This window comes from Budorcas taxicolor, chromosome 13, assembly GCF_023091745.1.
Source record: "Budorcas taxicolor isolate Tak-1 chromosome 13, Takin1.1, whole genome shotgun sequence".
NCBI classification, from domain to species: Eukaryota; Metazoa; Chordata; class Mammalia; order Artiodactyla; family Bovidae; genus Budorcas; species Budorcas taxicolor.
Window position 1 is genome coordinate 39,442,788 of NC_068922.1, and position 23,030 is coordinate 39,465,817.

At 44.9% G+C, this 23,030-nt stretch overlaps 1 protein-coding gene across 1 annotated transcript; it reads right to left on the minus strand.

Annotated features, from left to right (window-relative positions):
- Nucleotides 1-1,929: 1,929 nt before the first annotated feature.
- On the minus strand, nt 1,930-22,609 carry CRNKL1 (crooked neck pre-mRNA splicing factor 1). Its single transcript, XM_052650855.1, has 14 exons — nt 22,476-22,609; nt 17,930-18,082; nt 17,201-17,292; nt 16,247-16,405; nt 15,395-15,561; nt 10,490-10,668; nt 9,205-9,375; nt 7,431-7,622; nt 6,710-6,769; nt 5,948-6,028; nt 4,964-5,203; nt 3,822-3,923; nt 3,146-3,394; nt 1,930-2,248 (listed from the first exon to the last, which is right to left on the minus strand). The coding sequence occupies exons 1-14, from the start codon at nt 22,524-22,526 to the stop codon at nt 2,063-2,065; spliced, it is 2,082 nt and encodes a 693-aa protein (XP_052506815.1). The 5' UTR covers nt 22,527-22,609; the 3' UTR covers nt 1,930-2,062.
- Nucleotides 22,610-23,030: the final 421 nt, after the last annotated feature.

Consider the following 23,030-nt stretch of genomic DNA (forward strand, 5'->3'; position numbering starts at 1 on the left):
CCAGATCCTTGTTTCCTCACTGCTGGTCTCAGGTCTTTCCTCGGTCTAGTTTCACAATACTGTATTCCTGCCTTTCAGAATACAAAAAGATATGATAAAAGGAGAACAGAACCTAATTTCTTTATAAAAAAAAGAAAAAGAAAAAAGGCCAAACGATTAGATCACAGGCTAACCACTTATTTTCATGTGTAGTTCACTTGTAATACCAGCGAATAAAAGAAGTAGCTAAAGAAAACGAATCACAAACGACTGTTAAAACCCTTTACTTTTGAAAGGAATTATTTTGGTTGAGGTGAGAGAGAAGTGATACTTTCCCAAGAGAGTAACTTTTTCTTTCATGCATTTTACACAGGCACAGTATGTGCCTGCAAACAGCAGTAGGAGTTTACACAAGAACTTGGCTGGTTTTTTTCCTTTCATACATGTGCAACACAAACATGATTATGATTCATCACTTACAGTAGCATCTGGGCCGTTTTCATCTCACCCATGGCCCTGCAACTTAGCCAGTTCAGAACATGGCGCTCCTCTGAAGCCCCTGCTCAGACCTCAGGACTCAGAGCCTGTGACTCCAGCAGCCAATGCCAGTCTGGTGACCGAAGCAGTGAAGTGGAGAACAGGTTGCTTTTACCTGCAGGTCCTATTTCTTTCTGCATTCAAACGCTCCTATTTTCAAGATAGAATTTAACACCATAACAACTAGCTTTTACTCCCTTGGGTGACTAACATACTTGAAAATGTAATAATACATTTGCCCAAGTAAATCTGCTAATTTTCCTTACAGGTGAAGAAACACATAGATATGCTTCCAGTCAAATAACCTTGGCAGTGAACAACCAAAAAACAGGCTTGAGAACACAGGCTAGATTAAAGGAAACAATTTCTCAGATTGGTTAACTAAGGCAAATGCTTTTCTGCTTGAGAATATAAGCAGTGCGTCAGCCAGCAAATACACCATCATCTTGCGTGGCTTTGTGCCATGTAAGTTACCACAGGTGTTTTTCACGTTCTAAATCGAGGCCAGGTTGAATGCATCAAGTTTATGGGTACACAGTCTCTGCTGCAGCATGCTGGGCAGTGTTTATTGGTGCTCTTGGTAAAAATGGTTTCCTTGTTCACTGTATTTTGGGAAACACAGCCAGGCCTTGCTGCTGAGGATTCATAACATACAGGAATGTGTCAAGAGCCCTGAGAAGCCTAAGTATAAAGAGACTTGTCAGCAAGGCTTAACCTAGGTTTCCCACACTCACTGGAGCATGGGACATTGTTCATCACAGCTCCTGAATTACTGTTCTTTAAACAAGCCCCTGGAGAACTCAGCTAGTTTGGGCAACTGATGATGATGTATAACTGAAATTTTATTAAAATGTTCTTGGTTTTTTTAAAAAAACACCTTGTGCAGAAGTGTAGCAACTGTAAATTATTTTCCAACTGGTGTTTTCATAAACATTTAGTATAAACGGCCATTAAGAAGGTACAGTTGTTTATGTTAAAATTAATCCAAGCACACCCAATTCCACAAGGAATGAACATCTGACTGAGCACTCCCTCTGTGCCAGGTATACTCCTTTTCTAATTTAATCTTCAAAATGACCCAGCAAAAGTCCGTAAACTGAAAGGTATCACTAACTGACAGAGCTGGGGATGGAACTCAAGTCAGTGACTCGAGATGTGAGTAAGTTACAAGTTTCAGAGGAATGCATAAAATATCTTTATGAAGACAACCATGAGAAAACTTAAAAGTTATTATGGAATGTAATTGAGAACTTATATAAATAAGATTTTCAAAATTATGCAGTTCCATCTAAAATAGATGAATTAGATTTCCTAATGAATGATGGAGACACAAACTGTTTTAGACTCAGATAAGAAAACCCAGCAGCTAAAGAAAAATTCCTTTACTTACAAATCCCACCCTCAACTAACCCAAGAGCATTTTAAAAATAATTCAAAAGTAGTTGTCAAAAGATCCCCATCAATTCATCACTGGTGGAATACCCAAAAACTTACAGGAGTCACAAGAATTCCAAACTATACATTTATAAAAATAATATAACATCTGTCAATACGAACAGGAGGGCCCAGCTTCTCGCTCAGCAGCGTCTCCGTCTGGGTCCTGCTCTCCAGCCTCCTTCTCCTGCTGCTGCTTCTTCCACAGTTTGGCCATGGCCAGGAGCTTGAGATTGGGTTGGTTGGCTGCATCTTCCGGAAAGATGTAATCATAGTATTCTTCCCAGCCTGCATCCGACTACAGGGACAAAGAAAAACAAGATAAGCTAACCTGTGGCTGAAATGCATTTTTCAGTTACAGCAGAGAATTTCTCACTGTGGAGCCCAGGGTTTGTATTCAACTTACAGTTATTGTGCAAAACAACATCAAGGCCTACTCTGAAAGTTCTACTTTCAAGGGCAGGCCCGGGAGACTGGGAGTGAGTGAGTACTGCTGGATGGGTGTTGTTGCAGCTGCTGCTCACTGAAAGCAACTGCGTGGTGGGAAAAGTGCTCCACAGTCAACCAGAAGAAACGAAATGTCCTCCACCCCACCCTGCAGTCCTGTGTGTGAGATTTTGAACTTCTAAAGATTTACTTTCACCTCGCGGTGAAGCCACAGACCTGGGACTCCTGGCTCCCTGCCTGTCTCTCCCACGTCCAGCTGGCCACTGGCTGCACTCCCCAAGGGTGCGCTGTCCCAGATGCCAGCAACGCTTCTCTTGATACAACAGCCTCCCGGGAGACCCTCTCCAACCAAGCCCCCGCAATCCGCCACAGGAGACGCCAACTGCATCAGAGTTCTGGGGGGTTTCCTACAGCCCACGGAGCCTCCCCTGCTTTAGTTCCCACCTAGAGGCGGGGCCACAGTGCCCTCCACCTCCTGTCTAATGCTCCAGAAACAACACACTTCAGACAGTTCCCAGAACCAGCAGTGCCAGGAAGACCCTCTGCCAGCCCTCCTTGGGGCTCCACCCTGGGTGGACCGCACACCCTGTCGTGTTCCTACAGCAGCCAGACTGTGACCGGCTCCTTCCCCAGCTGCTGCCCCCTTCCTCAGGCTGTACACGTGCCACGCATTGCACACACATTTCAAAGTCTGGGGCGCTTCTGCTCGGCTGGCATGGAGGACCACCACCAGGGGCTCAGTCCTTACCCCGTCGTCAGCCTGGACCTTTCTCCTCTTCTTGACCTTCTCGGGCATGAGCTTGTCCACTCTCTCCTTATCCGACGCTGTTCCAAATTCATCCTCAAAGCTTCGCCACGACTCCAGCAGCATGAGCCTCTCTTCCTTTTCCTCACAGTTTCGCATGGTTTTGTTAGCCTCTTCATAAATTTGTCTGCACTTGGCCAAACTTCCTTCTTTCCCTGAAGACAACTCAAACTGTGCAAAACTGATCCATACCTTAGAAAGAAATCATTACCAAACCAAATTAACCATGTCACCCAGGAAACAATACTGTAATAATAAAGCTAATTTCTTGTTGACAACATCTGAACATACCTACTGTATTCATCTTGAGTATGCTAAAGAATATAACCTATTGACTAGCTGCTTCTATATAGTAATGGTGAAGAAGTCTGCTTTTATATCCAATTAGGTGCCTGAAATAATCTTAATATCCTGAAAAAAGTTTTAATTTTTATTCAACCTACAATATCCAAGTTACTCACATGCAGTATAAATACTGGCCTGGTATAAGCTCAACATTCCAAAGTCTTGAGACTCACAAGCTCTTTGTAAAAGGAAGCCACTTAAAATATATTTAAAATATCTCTTCCAGACTGCTGATTTGAGCAAAATCAAAGGTAGCCCACAAATCACAGAATACCTTGACGTGCTGTGTCCGCTGAAGCAATCTTCGGTAAAGATTTCGTGTTCTTTCAGTTTCTTCCTGCTCAATTTCAAAATCAATATATGATTTCCAAAGCACCTGAGAAAGACAAATTCATAGGTCTTGACATTTAAAAAGCAACATGCTCTTGTTTGAAGCACAGCCTAACTAGCATCTCAACCTAGAATATCCAGGAACCTAGAACTTTCTAAGGAACACACAGTATGTGGATACAACAACTAATGCTAGTATTTACGAGCTGGCCAAGATTTGGCTAAGAGTCTACACTATGAGAAAAAAGACCTTGGATTTACTTCCAGATTCTCTTTTGAAATTTCCCAAATGCTGGACTTAACAAGAAGAGCAGAGAAACTTAACCAACCACCCAGCACTATCATAAGCCTGCCACATACAAGGAACTTGGGCGGAGAAAACGGGCCTTGGTCAGTCAGCATACACTGTTTTTGCCATCACTATAAGTTCCCTGATGCGTCTGAATTCAACTCAACAAGCATCCAGGGACCAGCTGCCCACTCGCTCAGTACAGCCTGTCAGGGCACAAGGGCAAGAAAGATGTAGCCCAGACACCTGAGACCACAGTCTGTTGAGTAGCTGAGGCCAACTCATGGGACCAGTAACCCAGAAAGCCCTGCCCAGTGCAGTCAGTGGGGCCTGGTAAACCACTTAGTGCAGTCACCCCAGAGCAAGATTCACAGAACACCTGAGCGAGCCTAGAGGTGCCTGAGAGAGAGGTTCATGTTGTCCAGGCTGCAGTTTGGCACCACCTGGAGGCTCACGCTTACCCCGTAGCTGGCCAGGCCAGGGCACTGGTGCCTCCAGGAACATCCTGATTTGGTGAGGGCTTAACCCAGGCAAATCTGTGACAGAAGAACCCTTCCCCTGTACTTCACGTGGCCTTGACTGCACTGCCCTGGCCACCCGCCTTTAGCCTTCTGTTACAGAAAGGCAGGAACAGCCCACGTATAAAATTCCAATTCATCCTGGTGTCACTGGGGCAGGGCTGAGCTACCCGCTAGAGAGGGCCTCTTCTCCCCTCCTTTCTGTCTCTTAGATGGTTATCTAAGGTAATGCTGGGCAAGTATCAGAAATAAAGCCACAGTCAATGCCAAGTGCCTCACCTCTGGCATGTCCAAGCGTGGCTGACTAATGGCTAACTCGTAGATCGCCCGGGCTCGCTCAATATCGCCAAGGATTGTCTCTAATTCTGCAAATTTAATCCAAGAGGTACAGTTTTCTGGCCCAAATTCCAGGAACTTTTCATAAAGCTTCCGGCATCTGTCAAATTCTCGAAGCTGCAGCTCCAGTTCTATGTAACCTTTAAATAATTTGTTCTTTGGACATTTGCCTATGGACGTTCCCTGGAAAAGAAGACACCAAGGTGATGCCTGAGCAGGTCTGGTCTGACTTGTGCAGACATCCTTGACCTGGCCGAGAAGCCATTACTCCACTGAGCAAGGGCCTTGGGGTATCGATCCGGTGAACCACCCACTCCCTCTGCAGTACCGCACTGGTCTACTGGCTCCTGACAGAGGCCCAAAGAAACCTTCCAGCTCACTCAGCCGTCACCTGGGTCTGTTCAGTAAGAGGCGGGGTTCCTGAAGTGTTTGGAAAACTATTTTGAATCTCACCTAGATTCTCAGGATCTCTTATGGAATCCAGATGTCAGAGGAGAACACTTCCCATGATAAAGGGGTTATCAATGAACGAACCCTGCTGCCCACAGACAGGGTCTTATCAGAAGGACAGCTGCATCTAATCTTATTGAGAAACTTTAGAGTACTTGTCAAGATGGAGGTGCATTTAATACACCAAAAATCTTGCAGAGGATCAGACTACTAACAATTTAAGATCAAATCTCTCTAGCCGCAGGAAAGATCTGGTTAACAGGTAGCTGTAACTGTCCATTGTTGACAATAGAATAATTTAAGCATTATCGCCCAATCTTTCCTCTAAGGCCCAGCTTTCGAAAACATGTCTCAGGTTATAAATGCACAGTATTTCTCCTGCCTTCTTAGTTGGGGACTGGACAACCTATAAACACTAAGATGTAAATTTCCTTCTCAAAGAACTTAATGATGTATCATGAGCCTTTATTTACTCACCAAAGCTCTTCTGGCAAATGGTAAATTTTTCTGTCTTATTTCAAACTGTGCATATAGTAACCACATTTTGGCAAATGTGAACTAGAAAACAAAAGCACAAAAAATCACTTAAATTTAAATTAACACAAGGCCACAAGTGAATTTCCCTAAAGCTTCACAGCTAGGACAGACATATTTTCTCGTTTATAAGCTAAGCTAACAATATCTGACAGAAATCACCAAGAGTAATCTGGACACTTCACTGTGACGCAGGGCTCTCTGGCCCCCACTAAGGGGCAGCTTTGTGGGTGTGTGGTGAGTAGGGAGAAAACGGCCCTCTGTTCCAGAAAGTAATTTGGTCAACACTGCTCGCTATCTCTGGTGTCAGGAAATAAAGCCTACTGCCCACAGTGGGAAGAGACCACGTGTCAACTGCTCCCAGAACACCCGTGTCCCTGTGCCTATGGACATCCACGCAGGTGCCAGCAGCCTGCTGGCTGTCCCTGTGGAAGCTGAGTGCACTCTGCTCAGTCTGTTCCCATTACGATCCTCTCGGAATTTCTCCATTATCTCTATCAGTCACTGGTCACTTAAAGACTGTCCATTCAACCAGACTGGAAGCTGTTTTCAGAGGCAAAGAGTATACCTTGTTCTTAATGTTTTCCTAGGGTGCCTAGCACAGGGCAAGAGCTCATCAACAAATACAATTCCATGGGATTATTTCACAAGTAACAGACGCAGGATTTTCATGTGTTTAGAACAGAATACTCATAGCAAACATACCTTTTTATGAGGAATGAGTTCCAAAGAGGCTTGGTAAACCTGTCTTGTCCTCTCGGGATCCTACATTAGAATAAGGAATTTGCACAAAATATTCAGGTCCAATATTAACACTAATTCTACCATTACTAACAAAAATGTACACCCCTCACACTGAATATGTTTCCACAAGCTGTTATTTCCATTTATGACCACAAGTGAACTAACTTTGGGCATCAAGCTTTGGTCAAAGACCTACCCACAGCACTGAGCCACCAAGTGAGAGCTTCTCAGTGGAGAGGCTTTCTTGTGTGACAGCAGGAACAAAGATGTCCTGCAGTCTTCGACCAACAGGATTCGTCTTTTCCTATTAACTTACAACCAATTACTGAAACTTCTACTTGATTTAAGAGCAAGAATGTGCAATCCAGCTGTGACCCCTAGTTATGAGAAAAACCCTGGCAACTATAAATAATGAAACTAAGGGCTGGTTAATTGTTCCTTTTCAAGTACCTCAAAGTGTAAAAAAAACCCACACACATCAAAACTAAAAACCACCTCGCTTGTGTCCACAACAAGTATAGAGAGTTTAAAACGTGGCAGAAAGAATGTAAACGGCTGCAAGAAGGCCTGTAAGAATGTACAGCGAAATTCCTGTGTGGTCAAGGCTCCGTGGTACCAGTTCCCACCCGTGCCAGCCGGCTGCCCGAGGAGCAGCTCCCCGCAGCCAGGACCCACTCTGCACCTTGGCCTCTAGCTCCTCATAGAGGGCGTAGTTGATCCACAAGTAGATGTAGCGCTTCCAGTGCCTCTTCTCCTGCACGGGCGGCACGTTGGCGATGGCGCGCTCGTACACTTCCCGCACCGTCTCGGCCTCCGCGTCACTCTCCACCAAGCGCAGGTAATCGAACCACGCGTCGTAGTTGTGCGGGTTAGCCTGGAAACACCAGGCTGGATTAAACAGAAACCGAACCCAGAGCTGCACCTGCTGGACTAGGCAAGCTGACGGAAGGCACCAGACTGACTTTCTATACTCCAGCAGCTTTTTTCCTAGACTTTACACTATTTCATTGAAAAATACCATTGTTGAGATTTTATAAATAGAAAGGGAAAAGGAGAGAGAAGACTGTTACCTAGCGGTTCCCCAGTAAAGCTCCTTTCGCCTACAACAGCCTTTTTTTGGGGGGGAGCATCCCAGTTTTTAAGTTGGATTTTCAAGGTGGCGCTAATGGTAAAGAACCTCCCTGCCAATTCGGGACATGGGTTCAAACCGTGGGTTGGGAAGATCCCCTGGAGGAGGGTATGGAAATCCACTTCAGTACTCTTGCCTGGAGAATCCCATGGACAGAGAAGCCTGGCAGGCTATAGTCCATGGGGTCACAGAGTTGGACACAACTGAAGTGAATTAATGCACAATTTTTAAGCTTTTTGAAAGAAGGTAATGGAAAAATGACTTAGAGGCAAATGCATAAAAATTAATTAACAATTGGTTTTCTGTTTTTGTTTTAAATGAAGCAGCAATTGGTAATTTGTCAAATTACACACAGCTCTGTGCTGGGCAATGCCCTGCACACCTCTCCTCCACAGAAGTGAAGGGAGTGGGGCCCCACCTTCCCGGCCCCTGGAAGCCACTGCACTTGGCAACGTAAGGACCCCTGTCTGAGAGTCTGGCTCACGTGGGTGGGTGACACAGAGATGAAGGACAGCAGGAACTGGCTTGTGGAAGTGCTTTCCATTGGTAGGTTGATCATTCCCAGCCGGGCTGAAATGTGACCGTCCCATCTTCTTCTTCAGGACTCTCTGCAACTGGCCTGATTCCTGCCCACTTTCCAAGCCACCTCCTCCAGCTTCCTACTGATTCTGCAAAGCCTCCAGTATCTACAGCCATGAAAACAAACGTCTGTTCTCCTAAGTATCTGTTTCTGTATGTGACTCTGTCTATGTCTGGATTGATTTAAAATTATAGTGGGATTGTACCACTCTCACAACTGCAGAACCTGCCTTCTCATTTAATGATAATATATCTTGAACATATTTCGCCCTCATCTACCACCACTTGGTCCTTTGTTTGGAGATATCTTAATTAATTTGACCAGGCAGAAATATTTTAAAATACATAGAGCAATAAAGGCAAACACTACTACCTTTGAATTCAAATCAAAACAGTATATTACAGAGAGAGATGAGGATGGAACTGTAACTACAATAGTCTTGCTCAGGCAGTTAAACTAAAGGGTAATGTATAAAAATGGTTCTTTTAGGTCAATCTTCCATCTTCTTTAAACAATGAGCGCAAACGGGTTCCAAATTTCCTTTGCTCAAGTTCTTTGTGTCCAGTTAGCAGCCAACACTGTGACTTCTGACACTCGCGTGGCAGAGCAAGTCCAAGTGCTGTCTGCTTGCCTTTTCCACCTGCCCTGTTTGCCTCCCCCTTCTGGGGTGACTGCCGGTTTACTGCAGACACAGGGTGGGGAGAGGCCTGGCTGGCAGGCCTGTCAGGGCCGCCCTGCGACACTCACCTTCACCTCCTCCTCATACTGGAACCTCCGTTTGCTCACGATGATGTCTTCGATGCCCCGCCTGTCACCAAACTTCTTCTCGAAGATGGTATAATTTTTAAAGAGTTCCTGGGCCTCCTGTTTCGAAATTCTATCCAGGGCATACTTGTAGATCACTCGTACCCTCTCAAACTGAAAGCAGACAGGATGGTTACTCTTTCAGAACACAGCCCTCTCGTTCTAGCCACAACACATAAAACATGACCTGTACGTTAGACTGTGAGGCCTGAAAGTGTCCAAAGTACGGTTTTCCCTCTCTCTTTTGTTGAGGAACTTTTGTCAGGATGGACAGACACTCTGAGCCCCACATTTAAGTCTACCTAACCTGCCAGCTGGACATCGTCCTTGCATCTTGGACTCACCTGAGTCCCGCCCAGCTGGGTCGTTGTCGACTCCTCATTCCAGTCTTGATCACGCCCCTGCTCAGCCAGGGCCCTCCCCCCACCCCCCACCCCAACTCCTCTCTCCCCTGCACTCCCACACTCCCTGCTTCCACAGTCCGCCTCTTCTACCTCAACTCGGCCCTCCACTTCTCCCCAGGTCCCTGCCGACCCACCTCCATCTCTCTGTGGACCATATGAAAAGCTCCCATCCCACTTCTGCCGCCCTCCCCTCATACACTGCCCCTGAAGCAGCCACAGGCCCACCACATGGCACACAGACAACATCTGACCACTTCCTGCTTAAGACCCTCCACATCTCCCACCAGCCTGAGGACAGAACCTGTACTCATCCCTGGGACCTGTGTAAGACCCCACACTCAGACCCCAGCACATGGCCCTCCCCATACCAGATTATCTGAACTACGTGAAGGGATTATTTTCCACATATACTAAGGGAGAACACAACTGACTTACTTGTGGGGCCATCATTGTTTTTCACTTCAAATTCTGTTCTCAGTACTGAAGGCTCTAGGCCTTTTGTTTCCCAGGCTCATTACTTATAAAGCCCTTTAATCAGAGTATCAAACGACTCTTAAGTCTGTAGATAATATTCTCATTCTAGATTTAAAGATCTGTTTCCAAGTAGAGCACACAAAATTAAGACCATTGTAATACAATCTATAATCACTCCCAACCTGCAGGTGAGTGACGTGCACTGTTTTCCTTGAGAAATCATGTTTTCGTATTTTGAAATTATTTTCTCCAAGGATAAGTAAGAAACTGTAAATGAACTCAACGTGCACAAAAAGTCATCCTTTCTAAGCTCTTTTGCAACATAATCGAGTCCCTTTAAGGTTACCTACTTCTTTCTGATTTTCCTCAAATTTGGCAAAGGCAACATAAAGGTGTTCGTCCATGTGTTCGTCCCCGAAGAACTCGACAGCCCTCTCATACACTTTCCGTGCGTGGGCGAAGTAACCATGCTTTTCTTCAAAGCGGGCATACTTAATCCAGTTCTTCACATCAGGGTGCACGAGAACAAGTGAGTGGAATGAAGGAAAAACCAGGCAGCACAATGTGGCTTAGAGAACAAAAACCCACGCCCAAACCCAGAACCTCAACAACACCCACTATGGCTATGGGGGTGACTCCCCGGGGGGCAGGGTCTTGTTTCTCTGGCCTCCTCCAGTGCTTCTTCATGTTTCAGGAGTAGTACAAAGAGGAAAGCTGAACCCCGTGACTAGCCATGTGATCTGGGCAAGTTCTTACCTTATCGAAGCCTCAGTTTATCATCTTTAAATGATAAGAAAATAGTAACAACCAACCTCATTTAATGATTATCAACTATAAATTAGAAAAAATGTGTAGAAAACTCTTTGCAATTTCAGGCCAAAAGAATGCGCTCAACAAATGGCACCTGTTGTGCTATCTGCTTAGGAACAATATCTGAATTACTGATTAAGGAAAAAAACTCCTGAGAGGACTCTGGATGGCAGAGGAGGACGTGACACTCACCTCTCCCCCCAAGTACACCAAGAGTACAGCTACACACGGAACAGTTCTCACGGAGCACCTGCTGAACACCAGCAGAGGACCTCAGACACCTGAGAGAACAAGAAGATGCCCACGTATCCAGGCGGGATGAAAGAAAGAAAAACGATAGACAACAGTAAGCGGGATAGGACCTGCACCCCTGGGGAATGAAGGAGAGGAGAGAATCCCGCACCTGGGGAAGCCCCCTTACAGCTGGAGAGATCAGCTGATTAACAAAATCAAAGATGACATATACAGATGGAAACACATACCATGTTCGTCAGCTAGAAGAATCAATAGTGTCAAAAATTACAATACTGCCCAAGGCAACCTACAGATTTAATGCAATCCCTATCAATGGCATTTCCCACAGAACTGAAAAGAAAAAATTTTTTAATTTGTATGGAAACACAGAAGACCCCATGTAGCTAGGGCAATCTTGAGAATCAAAAACAGAGCGGGAAGAATTAGGCTCCCTGACTTCAGACTATACTACAAAGCTACCGTCATCAAAACAGTATGGTACTGGCACAAAAACAGAAATATAGATCAATGGAACAGGACAGAAAGCCCAGGTATAAACCCACACACTGACCTATGACAAAGGAAGCAAGACTATGCAATGGAGAAGACAGTCTCTTCAATAAGTGGTGCTGGGAAAACTGGACAGCTGCATGTAAAAGAATGAAATTAGAATACTACCTAACACCATACACAAAAATAAACTCAAAGTAGATTATTAAAGACCTAAATGTAAGGCCAGATACTCTTAGAAGAAAACAGAACACTCTCTGACATAAATCACAGCAGTATTTTTCTGAATCCCCCTCCTAGAGTAACAAAAATAAAAACAAAAAACAAACAGGACTTAATTAAACATAACAGCTTTTGCACATCAAAGGAAACCATTAAGAAAATGCAAAGACAACCCATAGAATGGGAGAAAATATCTGCAAATAAAGCAACCAACAAAGGATTTATTTCCAAAATACACCAACAGTTCATGCAGCTCTATATAAAAAAAAAAACCCAATAAAAAAATGGACAGAAGATCTAAATAGACATTTCTCCCAAGACAGACAGATGGGGAAAAATCATAGGAGAAGATGCTCAGCATAACTAATTATTAGAGAAATGCACATCCAAACTATAAATACCACCTTACACTGGCCAGAATGGCCATCATCAAAAAATCTGTGAATAATAAATGCTGGAGGAGATAGGGAGAAAAGAGAACCCTCCTACCCTGTTGATGCGAATATAATTTGGTACAATCATTATGGAGAACAGTATGGAAGTTCTTAAAAAAACTAGAAACAGAATTACCATACGATCCAGCAATCCAACTCCTATGCATACATCTGTAGAAAGCCCTAATTCAAAAGACATATGTACCCCAATGTTCACTATTTTAATTTGAAGCACTATTTACAATAGCCAAGACATGGAAGCAACCTTAATGTCCATCAACAGAAGAATGGATAAAGATGATGTGGTGCATATATACACTGGAATATTACTCAGCGATAAGAATGAATGAAATAATGTCATTTGCATCAACATGAATAAACCTAGAGTATCAAAAAAACAAACAACCCAACCAAAAAATGGACAAAAGATCTAAGTAGACTTTTCTCCAAAGAAGAGATGTAGTCATACTAATTGAAGTAAGTCAGAGAAAGACAAATACCGTTTATCACTTATTGGTGAAATTTAACAACAACAAAAAATGACACAAATGAAGTGTCTGGCAGAGAGAAACAGACTCACAGATCCCAAAATCAAATTTACGGTTGCAGAAGGGGAAACATGAGGGGAAGTGATGGACTGGGAAACTGGAATTAACATATAATGCACTACTGGGCTTCCCTGGAGGCCCAAGCGGTAAAGCAGCCACCTGCATTGCAGGGCACCTGGGTCTAATCCCTGGATCAGGAAGATCCCTGGAGGAGGGAATGGCAATCCACTCCAGGGTTCTTGCCTGGAGAATTTCATGGACAGAGGAGCATGGTGGATTACAGTACATGGGCCGCAAAGAGTCGGCACGCACACACACGTGCACACACACACACTACTGTATATAAGATAGATAACAGGCACCTACTGTATAGCACAGGAAACACTTCTGTGGTAAATTATATTGCAAAAGATTCTAAAAAGAATGGATATATGTATATACACACACATATATATATATAAAACTGACTTAGTTTGCTGTATAACATAACACTGTAAATCAACTGTACTCCAATAAAGATTTAAGGGAAAAAAAGAGGAAGCTGCTGGTGGTCCAGTGGTTAGGACTCAGTGCTTTCACTACCACGGCCCAGATTCAACCCCTGGCTGGGAGAACAAATATCCTACAAGGTGTGCGGCAAGGCCAGAAAATCAAAAAAAAAAAAAGGAAGAAAGAAAAAACACGTCACGAAAAGAAGAAAAGAAAACTACTAATCAGACCCAACAGAGACATTTTTGATTACAATTTTACTTCTTCATAGGATGTATTTTTCATCTACTTTCCTTGAAGAAATCATTAAATTTCAAAGTAGTAACACTTTCCAATAGGGCAATGGTTAAAGAGTACGCAGCCCATGGGGTCGCAAAGAGTCGGACACGACTGGCGACTGAACTGAACGTGTTCCAATAGGGCAATGACTGATGAGCACCGGCTCTGAAGCTGACTGGCTCAAATCCCAGCCTCACCAGCACCCGAAAGGTGCTATCCTGCCTCAGATTCCCCATCTGCAGAAGGAAGCAGCTTCTGAATCGAGGGCTGTCACAGGGATTAAACAACAGTATCTGTAAAGTGCTTATCATAACGCATGGCACAGAGCAGGTGCCATACATGCTTTTGTTAAACTAGTGATATCAAAATGAGTAGTCACAGCTAAGATGCTAAAATTACATAATAAAGTTGAGTCTTGTTATCTCGCGGTACCTACGCTCTATGAAGTCACTCTGCCTGGAGAACACCAAATCGCTGCTCCCAGAGGAAATATGTATGCATGATACACACCCACATATATACTATATCTATACATACGAATACACACACGTCTCACATAGACTGTGATTTTCAATCCTAAAAATAACTATCATTGGCAAATTCTTTTATTTTAGAAAAGAGAAAACAAGTCTCAGAAGTGTTAAGTGACATGCCTAAAGCTGCCCACTAACCGGTGCCAGAGAAGGAATTCTGTCCTGCTCAGCTGGCCCAGAGCTGGGGCGTCTCCCTCCCCTGCACTGCCCCTCCCGCTCCCTGCCCCGGTCAGCCCTGCAGGAGAGCAGAGACAGGAAGGCAGATGGTTGTCTTGTTTGTCCTTCACTGGGACCAAGTGCCTTGGGGGATGCAAATGTTCATCACTCTGGGCGTGTCTGCAAATGACTGCCAAAGTGCCACCAACACTGACTGTGGATCTATGAATAAACGCTATCAAATAGGAGATAAATCAGCACAAGAACAGTGAAACAAGAATCAAGCACTGCTGAGGGTGCTTTCCCGTCACCATCTCCTTCCTCCTCACAATCGGCCCACAACAGGGACTTTTACCTCCCTTCTAAAGATGAGGGAGCTTCCCCGGTGACTCAGTGCTAAGGAATCTGCCTGCCAATGCAGCAGACACCGGTTCGATCCCTGGTCCAGGAAGATCCCACACGCCATGGAGCAACTAAGGCCACGTGCCACGACTACCGAGCCTGTGCTCTGGAGCGCAGGAGCCACAGCTACTGAGGCCTGCGTGCCCAGAGCCAGTGCTCTGCAATGAGAAGCCTGCACATGTCACCTGGAGTAGCCCCCGCCCGCTACAATGAGAGAAAAGCCTGCATAGCCAGAAATAAATAAGTAAATAACTGAGAAAATAAAGACGAGGACACCTAGGCTCCAAGGAGTGATCTGACGCATCGAGATCACATGGCTAGTAAACAGTAAACCTCTGGACCAACGCCAGTACCAGTGCCCATGACCAACATACACCCCAGAGCAAACAGAGCCTTACAGTATTAACTTCCATAAGGAACCACAGTGTTAATGCCAAAGGATAAACAAACCCAAGTCTCCCTGGAAAAGAGACAACTATCCCGACCACAAACTTTTGTTCTGAACAACTATGTCCCTAGAAAATATAAACGCAACTTATGAAGCAGAAGTTGACTTCTGGGCCAAAATCAGTGACTGCGTGTCCCAGCCAGACCACAGCTCCCCAGCAGTGCAGCAGGCAGACCCGTCCGAAGGATATAGCGCTCATAGATGGTGCGGGCCCGGTCCACCTCCTTGTATCTCAGCTCGAAGTTGATGTACGAATGCCAGGCCTGCTCCTCGGGCCGCCACTCCATCCAGCGCTCGAAAACCTGCCGGGCACCAGCGACGTTCCCGAGCATCTCCTCCATGTACGTGTACTTGTACCTTCAACACAATCATCTGAACTTATTGGTCACAGTCAAAATGACTTCAGAAAAAAACGGTCTTTGGCAATCTCTGGCTCTAACTTTGTTAACACGTGAAGAGTCAGGGCTTTATCTTCCCAAAAGGTGAAGTCAAACATGTTTCACCTATTAAAATATAAATCTGAAAAGGATCAGACACTGGAAAAAAAGGATTTTTTGCTTAGGTCAACAAAAAGATTCTTCTGTATAAAGGATTGCAACCAAAATTTCAGTTTTGATTACAAAGCAATTATACATTGGGATTATGACTTAAAAGGCTAAAGGACATTAAACAGTAATGAGTGTATGTTTAAAGAAAAAGTAGGATGCAAGATTTAATACATACGATTACAACTATAAATAAAATAATTACACAGGACTTCCCTCATGGTCCAGTGGTTAAGAACATATCACCTTCCAATGCAGGGGACACGGGTTTAACCCCTGGTTGGGCACCTAAGCCCATGTGCCACAACTACTGAGCCTGTGCGCTCTGCAGCCCGTGAACCACAACTGGAGAATAGCCCACACATCACAATGAAGACCCCACATACCACAACTAAGAGTCGATGCGGCCAAATAAACAAATAAATGTAAACACATGTACACACAAAAATGTGCAAATACAGTCTACAAAAAGCCATTTCATTAGCTCAGGAACTTACCAGAACTGGTTGACTCGAGGCAGAGTTGTTATGGCTCGGTCCCAGATATTCCGGGCGTGGTTGACCTGGCGATTCTTCATTTCCATTTCGGCATATTTCAGCCATAGTGTAATATTTCGGTAGTCCACATCCAAGGCGCGTTCATATATGGATCGAGCCCTTGAGAAGCCAGATTTGGAGGATATCAGTTACAGCACACGCCACACACCTGGCAACCCCCTCCAAGGCTCGGCTATTTTTTCAGGTGTTTACTGTGAGCGATGTTCTGGGCATAAAAAGGTGAAAAGATATCATGTTCTCAGGAACCTTGTAAGTTTTAGAGAAAGACTGACATGCATGTAACTGCAATGCAATGTGATGTTACAGTGAAGGTCTGCACAAGGAAGCAGAGGGGAAAGAAAGAAAAATGTCAAGTGGAAAAGTTAGTTAAGCAGTAGGTGAGAACCTGGGCAAAAACCCCAGTACCAAGATGAGTGGGGGGGGGGGGGGGGGCGGTCCCTGCCGGCATCAGGGTGAGGAGACGCGGTGAGTTCTGGGCCTGGCCAGTAGGGAGAACACAGGAAGGTGGGACAACAGGAAGGGTCAGGTCATGATTTCATTTTGTTGGCCACTGGTTTTGAGTGGAACAATAATTCTTTAAAAAAAAAAAACCAAAAAACGAATTTCCTAATATGGAGAAAATGGATGGAACTGCACTTCTCTGGCTGCAGAGTGTGTGCTGGTGACGAGACCCACCTGGAGAGCCTGCTTCACTGTTCCCCGCCCAGGACCAGCCCACCATAGCGCTCCTGAGGCCCCTCAAAGGAACCCTAGGGTCCCAAGGAACAAACTCTATAAATTTTTATTTTATTATTATCAGAGGCACATGGTTTTACACTTGCTTTAACTTCTGTGTTTTTGTATCTGGTAACTTAAGGATTTCTATTTACAGAGTTACATGCTCAGTGACTTTACCTCTGAATCTCCTTTAGACTCTCTTCCCATTGTGCATATTTTATCCAGTTACTAATCACAGTCCTGTTTTTTCTTATGTTATCTTCGAAAGTCTGGCAAAAGGCAAAAAGGGTCAAATTAAACGGAAAATAACTAAAGATGACATTGTCTTTTGTCTATTAACCCTTGTACTAAGAAATTTATTCATTTTGCTCTTATTTAAGAGAAATTACATCCTGGAATCCTTGAGAGATAAGAAACCCACTGAAGAAGGTTAAAGTCACAAGTGTTTCTTTAAAATCTTATAGGCAAACAAAGAGGATTTTTTAAAAAAAATAATCCCACATCCTGGGGTGGGGGAGGTTGGATCAGATCCCCAGGTCCTCTCTTGGCTCTAGCCCAGGTGTTACCTCTCAGCACAGAAGGCCGCTACAGGCAGAAGAACATGGCGCAACCTCACTGCTTCTGCCCCTCCTCAGCTGTCAGTTGTTCTGCCTGGCAAACTCCCACCCGTCTTTGATTCAGCACTAAAAATTCTGTCCGTGGTGGATTTAATGTAAGACAGACAACTCGTGGTGTATTTTATGAAGTTTAGCGATAATGCAACCACTTGGTGAGCAGAAGTCACATTACACAGGTGGCCAGAAACACTAAATTCGTCTTAGTTTATAGTCTCTCTTATCAGTGAGGAACTTTTCAAACTCTGGTCTATAAATTCTTAACGATATTGACAGACTGAAACAGACCAACCTTCCTCTTCCGTAGTTTGTAATCATTTAACTCCTCTTCATCTGTGATCTTCTGTTGAGGGGGAGGTGGAAGAAGCTCAAGTTCTCTCTCCTTAGCTTCTCTTAGCAGTTGCTCCGCAGTGATCTGTACTTCAGCTGGGGCTTTGTTTTTCACCTTTTAACACAGGAGACATTTCCATTTTTAGCAGATGCTTTTCACACAACGTGTAAGAAACAAATGAACTTTTTTTAGAATGTGAACTTTATGAACGCTATTACAAGATGCCCCCTTTGCATGACGTGCTCCCGTTTCTCTATGAAACTAAAAAAAAAACAACACAAACTTTTTAATTTCATGCAAGGTATTTATCACAAAGCCATAGATAAAAGTCTCAAGAGGAAAGGTCGCAAAAACAACATTTCTCTTTTAGAATAGTATAATAAATTTTGAGGATGCCTAGGTAAAACTCTAACCAGAGGTCTTATCAAGATGTGCACCATGCCTTAACTGGCATTTCAACGTCTATTTGCAGAATCCTTCAATTTCTGCCTTGGCCCCAGGTGGATAACCGTCTTTGATTTTTCATGGCATTTCAAGTCAAAGACGTATTCAGTAAGTTCCTATCATATAATTAAAATTCATGTCACCTGTTTTGACCTATTTTTTTTTACTGTAGCTATGACAAAACTTAAAATTACGTTAAATTTTTATGGGACCTGTGGAGCCCAACAGATGTTTATGGAACTGAACTATAAGAAATACTAAGTATTTAATGCCATGTGTGCAATGACGATGCTGAGGGCGCCTATCTTATGAACATTAAGTGCCAGAAACTGTGCTGAGTGCTTTCTATGCACTCTCTCCAGCAGTCATCCAAACGGGACCTAAAGGACAGGCTCTAGAGAGTCATCTGAGATGGAGAAAGACGGGAGGGAAGAGTATGTGCAAATGTTTAGGACAAATGCTGTCACATATTAAGCATTCGCTAAGTATTAACCCACTGGAGAAGGCAATAGCAAACCACTTCAGTATTCTTGCCTTGAGAACCCCATGAACAGTATGAAAAGGCAAAATGATAGGATACTGAACGAGGAACTCCCCAGGTCAGTCGGTGCCCAATATGCTACTGGAGATCAGTGGAGAAATAACTCCAGAAAGAATGAAGGTATGAAGCCAGAGCAAAAACAATATCCAGCTGTGGATGTGACTGGTGATAGAAGCAAGGTCCGATGCTGTAAAGAGCAATATTGCATAGAAACCTGGAATGTCAGGTCCATGAATCAAGGCAAATTGGAAGTGGTCAAACAAGAGATGGCAAGAGTGAACGTCGACATTCTAGGAATCAGTGAACTAAAATGGACTGGAATGGGTGAATTTAACTCAGATGACCATTATATCTACTACTGCAGGCAGGAATCCCTCAGAAGAAATGGAGTAGCCATCATGGTCAACAGAAGAGTCCGAAATGCAGTATTTTTAATGGTCTCTGTTCGTCTCCAAGGCAAACCATTCAACATCTTGGTAATCCAAGTCTATGCCCAACCAATAACGCTGAAGAAGCTGAAGTTGAACGGTTCTATGAAGACCTACAAGACCTTTTAGAACACACACCCAAAAAAGATGTCCTTTTCATTATAGGGAACTGGAATGCAAAAGTAGGAAGTCAAGAAACACCTGGAGTAACAGGCAAATTTGGCCTTGGAATGCAGAATGAAGCAGGGCAAAGACTAATCAAGTTTTGCCAAGAAAGTGCACTGGTCATAGCAAACACCCTCTTCCAACAACACAAGACAAGACTCTACACATGGACATCACCAGATGGTCAACACCAAAATCAGATTGATTATATTCTTTGCAGCCAAAGATGGAGAAGCTCTACAGTCAACAAAAACAAGACCAGGAGCTGACTGTGGCTCAGATCATGAACTCCTTATTGCCAAATTTGGACTCAAATTGAAGAAAGTAGGAAAAACCGCTAGACCATTCAGGTATGACCTAAATCAAATCCCTTATGATTATACAGTGGAAGTGAGAAATAGATTTAAAGGACTAGATCTGATACACAGAGTACCTGATGAACTATGGAATGAGGTTCGTGACACTGTACAGGAGACAGGGATCAAGACCATCCCCATGGAAAAGAAATGCAAAAAAGCAAAATGGCTGTCTGGGGAGGCCTTACAAATAGCTGTGAAAATAAAGAGAGGCGAAAAGCAAAGGAGAAAAGGAAAGATATAAGCATCTGAATGCAGAGTTCCAGAGAATAGCAAGAAGAGATAAGACAGCCTTCTTCAGCAATCAATGCAAAGAAACAGAGGAAAAGAACAGAATGGGAAAGACTAGAGATCTCTTCAAGAAAATTAGAGATACCAAGGGAACATTTCATGCAAAGATGGGCTCGATAAAGGACAGAAATGGTATGGACCTAACAGAAGCAGAAGATATTAAGAAGAGGTGGCAAGAATACACAGAAGAACTGTACAAAAAAGATCTTCATGACCCAGATAATCATGATGATGTGATCACTCATCTAGAGCCAGAAATTCTGCAATGTGAAGTCAAAGTGGGCCTTAGAAAGCATGGCTACGCACAAAGCTAGTGGAAGTGATGGAATTCCAGTTGAGCTGTTTCAAATCCTGAAAAATGATGCTGTGAAAGTGCTGCACTCAATATGCCAGCAAATTTGGAAAACTCAGCAGTGGCCACAGGACTGGAAAAGGTCATTTTTCATTCCAGTCCCAAAGAAAGACAATGCCAGACTGCTCAAACTACCGCACAATTGCACTCATCTCACACGCTAGTAAAGTAATGCTCAAAATTCTCCAAGCCAGGCTTCAGCAATACATGAACTGTGAACTTTCTGATGTTCAGGCTGGTTTTAGAAAAGGCAGAGGAACCAGAGATCAAATTGCCAACATCCGCTGGATCATGGGAAAAGCAAGAGAGTTCCAGAAAAACATCTATTTCTGCTTTATTGACTTTGCCAAAGCCTTTGACTGTGTGGATCACAATAAACTGGAAAATCCTGAAAGAGATGGGAATACCAGACCACCTGACCTGCCTCTTGAAAAATCTGTATGCAGGTCAGGAAGCAACAGTTAGAACTGGACATGGAACAACAGACTGGTTCCAAATAGGAAAAGGAGTACATCAAAGCTGTATATTGTCACCCTGCTTGTTTAACTTATATGCAGAGTACATCATGAGAAATGCTGGGCTGGAAGAAACACAAGCTGGAATCAAGATTGCTGGGAGAAATATCAATAACCTCAGATATGCAGATGACACCACCCTTATGGCAGAAAGTGAAGAGGAACTAAAAAGCCTCTTGATGAAAGTGAAAGTGGAAAGGAAAAAGTTGGCCTAAAGCTCAACATTCAGAAAACGAAGATCATGGCATCCGGTCCCATCACTTCATGGGAAACAGATGGGGAAACAGTGGAAACAGTGTCAGACTTTATTTTGGGGGGCTCCAAAATCACTGCAGATGGTGACTGCAGCCATGAAATTAAAAGACGCTTACTCCTTGGAAGAAAAGTTATGACCAACCTAGATAGCATATTCAAAAGCAGAGACATTCTTTGCCGACTAAGGTCCGTCTAGTCAAGGCTATGGTTTTTCCTGTGGTCATGTATGGATGTGAGAGTTGGACTGTGAAGAAGGCTGAGCGCCGAAGAATTGATGCTTCTGAACTGTGGTGTTGGAGAAGATTCCTGAGAGTCCCTTGGACTGCAAGAAGATCCAACCAGTCCATTCTGAAGGAGATCAGCCCTGGGATTTCTTTGGAAGGAATGATGCTAAAGCTGAAACTCCAGTACTTTGGCCACCTCATGCGAACAGTTGACTCATTGGAAAAGACTCTGATGCTGGGAGGGATTGGGGGCAGGAGGAGAAGGGGACGACAGAGAATGAGATGGCTGGATGGCATTACGGACTCGATGGACGTGAGTCTGAGTGAACTCCGGGAGTTGGTGATGGACAGGGAGGCCTGGCGTGCTGCGATTCATGGGGTCGCATAGAGTCGGACACGACTGAGTGAGTGAACTGAACTGAACTGAAGTATTCACCGCCGACGGAAAAAGTGAGATCAACCAAAATACAGCCCTTGTCATCTCTTTTCACTCCTTCCACTCTCACCCGGGGTTGACTTCTATTACAGCCTTCAGCACAGGTTAATCATCACTTCTTGCGCTGGAGACCCCTCACACGAGCCCAGGAAGCCACGGCCTATTCCTCTGGGGCTCAGGAGCCTTTGCAAGGCTGCAGTTCTACCCTTACGCAGGGTAGCTCTTAGCCCGCTCTACCCGGAGCCCCAGCGACTAGCGAGTGTCTGTTTCAGCGTGTCTGTGCTGAAGAACCTCTCTCCTCCCCCAGATAAACACCTTCTAACACGACGACCACGCGGACGCGGAGGTGACCCCCATCCCCGGCTGGCCCTCCCCGCCCGCCGCCCTCGCTCAGGTAGGGAGGACCAGCTCCCGGGACCACACGCCTCCCGCCCCAGGCACCACCGAGGCCGGACCAACCCCATCCCGGGCCTCCTCCCACAAGGCCCCGAGCCGCTCACCTTGGCCACTTTGGGGATCCTTTGCTTCCCGGCCGCGGTGGAAGCCGCCATGGCTGCAGCGGCGACCGCGGGCGAGCCCGGGACCACAGAACCTTCCCCGAGGACTCGCCCACACCGCGCAACTTTCCGACAACAAGCGGGATCCCGGAACCGGAAGCGGAACTGGCTGGGGCGACTTTTGACCTTTCTCCCGCGCCGTGACGGAGTCAACGTCGTTTCTGTGGTAACCGGGCTGCGCGTCCTCTTCGGAGCCCGGGACTCTGGAGTTGCAGGTGAGGTGAGGAGTGCTGGCTGCCCGCCTAGAGGCCGCCAGAATCCGGGCCGTCAGGGGCGCATCCTCAGATCGCCTCTGGGATTGTGATGACCGTGCGAGGACGGGTGGATCCGTGAAGCCGCGGTATCCCGCAAGGAGACAGGAACCCGGCTACCGTGCGGACGCTCGAGGGCGAGGGTGGGATAGAAAACTACCATCCTGGCATACCTAGCGGCAAGCTGCTGACCTCCTCGGCCGCCCTGAGCTGGGGTGCATTCTGGGCTTTGTAGGCCAGAATGGTC